Below are 8,375 nucleotides of genomic sequence, written 5' to 3'. Positions count from 1 at the left end.
GGGTCAGTACTGAGGGAGGGCCGCACTGTCGGAGGGTCAGTACTGAGGGAGCGCCGCACTGTCGGAGGGGCAGTACTGAGGGAGCGCCGCACTGTCGGAGGGGCAGTACTGAGGGAGCGCCGCACTGTCGGAGGTGCTGTCTTTCGGATGAGACATTAAACCCGAGGCCCCGTCTGCTCTCTCAGGTGAACATAAAAGATCGCACGGCCACTATTTTGAAGAAGACGGGGGGGTAGAGCGGGGGAATGGGATTGATTGGATTGCTCTATAGAGAGCCGGCTCGGACTCGATGGGCTGAATGGCCTCCTTCTGTGCCCTTATGACTCTAAGAGCAGGGGGAGTTCTCCTCGGTGTCCTGGGGCCAATATTTATCCCACGACCAACATCACTAAAAAAAACACATGATCTGGCCAGCACCACATTGCTGTTTGTGGGATCTTGCTGTGCGCAAATTGGCTGCCGCGTTTCCTACATTACAACAGTGACTACACGTCAAAAATACTTCATTGGCTGTGAAGTGCTTTGGGACGTCCTGAGGTTTTGAAATGCGTTATATAAACACAAGTCTTTTTTTCTTTCTCCGATCCAAACACAAACCATCTCCCAGGGAGCCATCCATCAACAAGGCTTAAGAGTACCAAGAGGACTGATCCCTTTTCCCAGGGTAGATCAGGAACGCTGCAGTAAGCCGCCAACTCCCACTGGCTTCCAACATCGACAGAAATGTGGATGCGACGCCAAGTCTCGATGGATGCTGGCGGTGACTGTGTCTCCTGACTCTTGCCCTGTACGGACCGGAGAGGTTCTCCGGGTCGAGCCCCTTGTTCTGCGCGGAATTGGCTGACCTAAGCTGCAATTACATTAAAAGAAAAGCCAGACCTTGCAGTTCTACCCCACCTGTCACCACCTCAGGACATCCCGGAGCGCTTGACAGCCAATGAAGTACTTTTTTTCGAAGTGTGGTCACTGTCATAATGTAGGAAACGTGGCGGCCAATTTGCGCACAGCAAGCTCCCAACAAACAGCAATGCGACAACGACCAGATAATCTGTTATTTTTTTTTTTAGTGAGGTTGATTGAGGGATAAATCTCAGGTGAACTCCTCTTCGAAATAGTGGCCATGGGATCTCTTGGGTGCGGCTGAGCCACTTTCAGGGGCTGCGCGGCCCATTCACAGTGGAACTTTAACGTTGTAAAAGCAGGTCCCCGGCTCCGCGGGACAGGCAGAGACGGCCGCGCCGCTTGTAGTGGCGTTGTTCCCCGCTCTCTGGGTAAGGAAGCTCCTCCTGAATTCTGGATTTCTTGGCCACTGTCTTAAATCGACGGCTTCCAGTATTGCTCTCCCCCACACAAGTGGAAACATTCTCTCTCTGTGTCCACTCTATCGAAACCTTTCATGATTTTAAAGACCTCTATCAGGTCACCCCTCAGCCTTCTCTTTTCAAGCCTGTTCATCCTTTCCTGGTAGGGAGGGCACAGAGCAGATTTACGAGGATGTTGCCAGGACTGGAGAATTTCAGCTATGAGGAAAGATTGGAGAGGCTGGGGTTGTTTTCTTTGGAACAGAGGAGGCTGAGGGGAGATTTAATTGAGGTGTATAAAATGATGAGGGGCTTAGATAGAGTGGATAGGAAGGACCGATTTCCCCCAGCAGAGAGGTCAATAACCAGGGGGCAGAGATTGAAAGTAATTGGTGGAAGGATTAGAGGGGAGTTGAGGAGAACTTTTTTCACCCAGAGGGTGGTGGGGGTCTGGAACTCACTGCCTGAAAGGGTGGGAGAGGCAGAAACCCTCATCACATTTAAAAAGTTCTTGGATATGCCCTTGAAGTGCCGTAACCTACAGGGCCGTGGACCGAGAGCTGGAAAGTGGGATTAGACTGGATCGCTCATGAGGTACTGTATTACATTTTGGTAGCAAGAATAGGGAGGTCACTTATCACTTGGAGGGTGCGAGTCTGGGTGGGGTAGAGGAACAAAGGGATCTCGGAGGGTGCAAGTCTGGGTGGGGTAGAGGAACAAAGGGATCTCGGAGGGTGCAAGTCTGGGTGGGGTAGAGGAACAAGGGGATCTCGGAGGGTGCGAGTCTGGGTGGGGTAGAGGAACAAAGGGATCTCGGAGTACAAATAGACAAATCACTAAAAGTAGCGACACAGGTTAGCAAGGCCATAAAAAAAGCAAACCAAGCACTCGGGTTTATTTCTCGAGGGATAGAATTGAAAAGTAGGGAAGTTATGCTAAACCTGTATCGAACCTTGGTTAGACCACACTTGGAGCACTGCGTACAGTTCTGGTCACCATATTATAAAAAGGATATAGAGGCACTGGAGAGGGTGCAGAGAAGATTTACAAGGATGATACCAGAAATGCGAGGGTACACCTATCAGGAAAGGATGAACAGGCTGGGTCTCTTTTCTCTTGAAAAGAGAAGGCTGAGGGGTGACCTAATAGAGGTCTTTAAAATGATGAAAGGTTTTGATAGAGTGGGAGAGAGAGAGTGTTTCCACTTGTGGGGAAGAGCATAACTAGAGGCCATCAATAGAAGATAGTCACCAAGAAATCCAATAGGGAATTCAGGAGAAACTTCTTTACCCAGAGAGTGGTGAGAATGTGGAACTCGCTACCACGGAGTGGTTGAAGCAAATAGTATCGATGCATTTAAGGGGAGGCTAGACAAGCATATGAGGGAGAAGGGAATAGAGGGTTACGCTGATAGAATGAGATGAGGAAAGACGGGAGGAGGCTCGAGTGGAGCATAAACGCCGGCATGGACTGGTTGGGCCGAATGGCCTGTTTCTGTGCCGTATATCCGATGTAATCCTCTGTAACCTACAGGACTACGGACCGAGAGCTGGAAAGTGGGATTAGGCTGGATCGCTCTTTCGGCCGGCACAGACACGATGGGCCGAATGGCCTCCTTCTGTGCCGTAAATTTCTATGATTCTATAAACCTCGCAGTCCTGGTATTATCCTTGTAAATACTTTTTATTTGCACCCTCTGCAGTGCCTCCGTATTGTCTTTATAATGTGGCGACCCGATCTGTACGCGGTTCCTCCCAGGTATATCGAAAGTGTTTTACTTTTTTCTTTCCCCATCCTGTGCAGGTTCCTTCAGACTGCCGAAATGCTGAAGCCCTCCACGCCCTCCCCCAGCCACGAATCAAGCGGGGGTTCGGGCTCCAGTGAAGGCACAGAATATTACCCCAACATCGGTAAGGCATCGAGAGTCTGAATCCTTCCGAGAGCTTAACCTGGTCCAGGAGGTTGATTCCGGAGATGAAGAGGGTTGTCTTGTGAAGAAAGGTTGAGCAGGTTGTGTCTATACTCATTGGAGTTTAGAAGAATGAGAGGGGATCTTATTGAAACATATCAGATTCTGAGGGGGGTAGATGCAGGGAGGATGTTTCCTGTCATGGGGGAATCTAGAACTAGGGGGCATAGTTTCAGAATAAGATGAAACCCTTTTAAATTGGAAATAGAATATAAGAGTAGGGAGGTTATGATGGAGCTGTACAAAACGCTAGTTAGGCCACAGCTGGAATACTGTGTGCAGTTCTGGTCGCCACACTATAGGAAGGATGTGATTGCATTGGAGAGGGTGCAGAGGAGATTCACCAGGATGTTACCTGGGCTGGAGCGCTTCAGCTATGAAGAAAGACTGGACAGGCTGGGGTTGTTTTCCTTCGAGCAGAGAAGGCTGAGGGGGGACCTGATTGAGGTATACAAAATTATGAGGGGCATAGATAGAGTAGATAGAAAGGAACTTTTCCCCTTAGTAGAGGGGTCAATAACCAGGGGGCATAGATTCAAGGTAAGGGGCAGGAGGTTTAGAGGGGATTTGAGGAAAAACTTTTTCAGCCAGAGGGTGGTTGGAATCTGGAACTCACTGCCTGAAAGGGTGGAAGAGGCAGGAACCTTCAACATTCAAGAAGCATTTAGATGAGCACTTGAAATGCCATAGCATTCAAGGCTACGGACCAAGTGCTGGAAAATGGGATTAGATTAGACAGGGCTTGGTGGCCGGCGCAGACACGATGGGCCGAAGGGCCTCTTTCTGTGCTGTATAACTCTATGACTCCAGGAGGAATTTCTTCTCTCAGAGGGTCGTGAATCTTTGGAATTCTCTACCCCAGAGAGCTGTGGAGGCTGGGTCATTGAATAGATTTAAGGTGGGGATAGACAGATTTTTGAGCGATAAGGGAGTCGAGGGTTATGGGGGAAAAAAAGGTTCATTTCAAGTTTAAAAAGGTTTTAAAGTTAAATTTAGTTCTAGTTAAGTCAGTTTAGTTTTGTTTAGTTAAGTTTAAGTTTAGTTTAGTCTAGATTAAGTAAGGAAGGAAAAGACCGCCAAAGAGACCACTAAAGGAAAAAAAAAAACCAGAGGAAATTAGAAAAAAAAAGCCAAAGCAATAAAGAAATAAGGGAAGAAATATACAAACCAAAGAACAGCGGCCGCACGGGGCCACAGCAGCAGCAGAAGCGAGGTGACTCGGCCGCATCGGAAACCGAGGCGAGGTGACTCGACGAAGGCCACACGGAGACGCAGCGACAGCCGGAGCAAGGTGACTCGGGGAGGCCGCTTCGGGAAACGAGGCGAGGCCGCACGGAGACGCAGCGACAGCCGGAGCGAGGTGACTCGGAGGCCGCTTCGGGAAACGAGGCGAGGCGAATCGGGGAAGCCGCACGGAGACGCAGCGGCAGCCGGAGCGAGGTGACTCGGGGAGCCCGAGCAGCGAAAGAGACACGGCCCGAGCGACGGCCGCAGTCCAGCACCCGAGCGACGGCCGCAGTCCAGCACCCGAGCGACGGCCGCAGTCCAGCACCCGAGCGACGGCCGCAGTCCAGCACCCGAGCGACGGCCGCAGTCCAGCACCCGAGCGACGGCCGCAGTCCAGCACCCGAGCGACGGCCGCAGTCCAGCACCCGAGCGACGGCCGCGGTCCAGCACCCGAGCGACGGCCGCGGTCCAGCACCCGAGCGACGGCCGCGGTCCAGCACCCGAGCGACGGCCGCGGTCCAGCACCCGAGCGACGGCCGCGGTCCAGCACCCGAGCGACGGCCGCGGTCCAGCACCCGAGCGACGGCCGCGGTCCAGCACCCGAGCGACGGCCGCGGTCCAGCACCCGAGCGACGGCCGCGGTCCAGCACCCGAGCGACGGCCGCGGTCCAGCACCCGAGCGGCGGCCGCGGTCCAGCACCCGAGCGGCGGCCGCGGTCCAGCACCCGAGCGGCGGCCGCGGTCCAGCACCCGAGCGGCGGCCGCGGTCCAGCACCCGAGCGGCGGCCGCAGTCCAGCACCCGAACGGCGAACGAGGCACAGCCCGAGCGGCGGCTGGGATAGAAAGCCCGAGAAAGGCCCGAGGAGCCAGGCCCAGAGACCTCGGAGGAGAAGGGGAGCAACCAGAAGGCTCCCAGAAGCAATCCAAGACTGTGAGTACAGGGCCCAGGGAGGGAGACTGAAGCCAGGGAAAGGCCCGAGGAGCCAGGCCGAGACAGAGGCCCAGAGACCTCTGAGGGGGAGGGGAACAGCCCGAAGGCACCGGGAAACAGCGGCTCACAGACTCAGACCTGAGAAGGGTGAACTCAGGAGCCGAGGCTCAGGGACCACGGGCTCGGAGAGGGGGACCGGGAAAGTTCGCGAACTGGGAGAGGGAAACACCAAACCCGGGGCCCCAGAAAAGCTTATTCTAAGATCAACAATACTTTACCAAAAATGAGCGAATCAGAAGATCCACAACAGCCCCGCTTCCAGATTCCCCCCCAACACCGCAAAAAAAGCTATAAAAGCGATCAAGCATGATCAGATGAGAGAAAAACCAGAAACTCTTTTTGCTGACTGTTACAACAATGGGACAAAAAGTAACCTCATTTTCTACTCACATCAGCCAGCGGCTTGGATCACAGCAATAAAATCACACTATACCAATGTTAAGCTAGAAAATACTGCAAATGGGTCCATAATGAAAATTAACACACCAGGAGACAGTTCAACCACGACGGTCAACGCGTACAATACCGGAACAATATTAGTGCAAGGCAACCTCGACAGATTTGCAACGACCTTCAGGACACTGAAAAGATTAACTAAGGGGGGAAAGAACAGCCCCAGAGTGGCCCGCACTCCCCCCAACATTAACAACTTACCAGGAGAAAATCTGCCTGGTCAGGAGGTGAACGAGCCACACAGTTCAAACCAGACACTAACCCCGGGGAACCACAGCCACACGATACAACTGACAAACCCCAGCATAACTACCAGGGAGGAAGCCACACATAGTCCCCCTAACATTCCCAGCTCACCAAGAGAAGAGCAGCATAGCCAGGAAGTGAGTGAGCCTTCCAGGGCAGACCAGCCTAGCCAGGAAGTGAGTGAGCCTTCCAGGGCTGACCAGACACATCCCCCGGGATCACACAGACAGATACAACCAAAAGATAAATTTAATCAATTAGAGATAGAGATGGTTAAACTTAGAGAGGAGTTCCTCAAAATGAATGACGAACAAAATCAGGAGAGGGAGAGACACAAGAGAGAGCTGAATCTACTTGAGAACCAGGTGAATCTACTTAGGAATCAGGTGAAAGAGCTGCAGGAAAAAGAAGAGAGCCATAGAGGAGAGATAACACCATTAGACCAGCAACCAGAGGCTAGAGATAAGACAAGACAGAGCCGGACGGAACGGCTGCACTCCCACACGGAACAAAAGCAACAGACACACAATACAAGGGGTGCCACACAGACCGACCAGCATACTGATTCGCAATCTTCCCCCACCACCGTGAAACCACAAGCGAGCCGCTCACAAGAGATACGCACACACCAGACACCCCAGCCCAGCGCACACACTATGAGTCCAAGCGAAAGCCACCAGACAGTAAACACAAACAAGGCTGACGTCGTAATACTCATAGACTCAAATGGGAAATTTCTATGGGAGAAAAAGCTTTTCCCTAGAAGTAAAGTAGAAAAGATCTGGTGCCCAACAACAAACAGAGCCATGGGATGGCTGACCAAAGCCAGATTAGGCTCCCCCCAACATATAATAATACACACGGGCACAAATGACCTAAAGGCCCAACAGAAAGAGGTAGCAACATCGCTCAGAGCAATGATTAGGAAGGCAAGCAGTACATTTCCAAACACTAGAATCACTGTTTCCACAATATTGCCGAGAACAGACTTCAACAACAACACAATTCATGAGATAAATGCCAGCATAGCAAGAGACTGCGAATCAAACCACAACGTACACCTGGCCCAACACCCCACCCTCGATGAGGAATGTCTTTACGACCACGTCCACATCCAAAGGCAAAGAATATCGATCTTTGCTAAAGCCCTGAAGGACGTCGCTTTTAACCGGGTCCATACCCAGACTCCAAGAGGACCCCCCCCCCCCGACCACCAGAGATCAGCGGGGTACATATCAGGAACACTACAAAGACCACCAACCGAGACCAGAGAGGATCCCCATGCAAAACAACAATATCAGACCTGCACCACTCCTGTCCCACAGGGGAATAGGACCGCTCCCAGCCAGACAGAGGGAGAGATGCACAGGACGTACGCAATACCTCAGACAGAAACAATCCATTAAGAGACAATAAGCAGATGTGCAGCAGCATCTACTTCTGCCTTATGGATCAAGGACTAATTAATAGAAAGAACTGTAACCAAATTGTATTAACTTTTATAGACAACTGAAGTGATCTTTTTTTCCCCACACTTAGACACGACAAACACGTACCACTCTTTAACCTATCATAGTAAAAGATCAAACTTAACATGAAATCCTTATATATTTCGACCTGGAATATCCATGGTCTACGCTCTTCAGTGCGAGACGTGAAGAGTAGGACCCCAGAGTTCATAGATGAAACTAAAGACCTAGATATCATCATTTTACAGGAAACTTGGTATAAAGGAAAAGGACACACTGGCTGTCCCCAAGGGTACACTGAGCTGGTGGTCCCCTCCAATAAATTACCAAGTGTAACCCAAGGCAGAGACTCCGGAGGCATACTGATCTGGTTTAAAACAGAACTTAAGAATTACATCAAATTTATAAAAAAGGGCGAAAACCATATGTGGCTCAAACTTGAGAGGGAGATTATCTCAAACACCCAAGATGTTTACATTTGCGCACTTTATATCCCCCCAATCGATTCCCTGTACTTTAAAGAGGACACCTTCTCCAACATGGAGGGGGAAATTATCCAATACCAGGCCCAGGGGAACGTGTTGATCTGTGGGGACCTCAATTCAAGAACGGGCGAAGAACCAGACTTCACCAATAATCAGGGAAACAATTACGTTTTCGGGAATAACCACTTTGACATCCCTTCCCTTCCATACAGGCATAACTGCGACAAGCAGTC

General features: G+C 51.2%; 1 protein-coding gene across 1 annotated transcript in view; it reads left to right on the top strand.

Annotated features, from left to right (window-relative positions):
• Positions 1–8,375, top strand: part of smg9 (SMG9 nonsense mediated mRNA decay factor) — an 81,542-nt gene that overhangs the window by 48,209 nt on the left and 24,958 nt on the right. The window contains 1 exon segment of the mRNA XM_086004023.1: positions 3,105–3,211. Within this exon segment, the coding sequence (XP_085860149.1) occupies positions 3,105–3,211 (107 nt within the window).

This window comes from Somniosus microcephalus, chromosome 12, assembly GCF_052327205.1.
Source record: "Somniosus microcephalus isolate GS21.2 chromosome 12, FLI_Smic_1.0, whole genome shotgun sequence".
In the NCBI taxonomy this organism is placed as follows: Eukaryota; Metazoa; Chordata; class Chondrichthyes; order Squaliformes; family Somniosidae; genus Somniosus; species Somniosus microcephalus.
The sequence above is the reverse complement of the archived record's forward strand: the minus strand, read 5'-3'. Positions and strand labels throughout refer to the sequence as shown.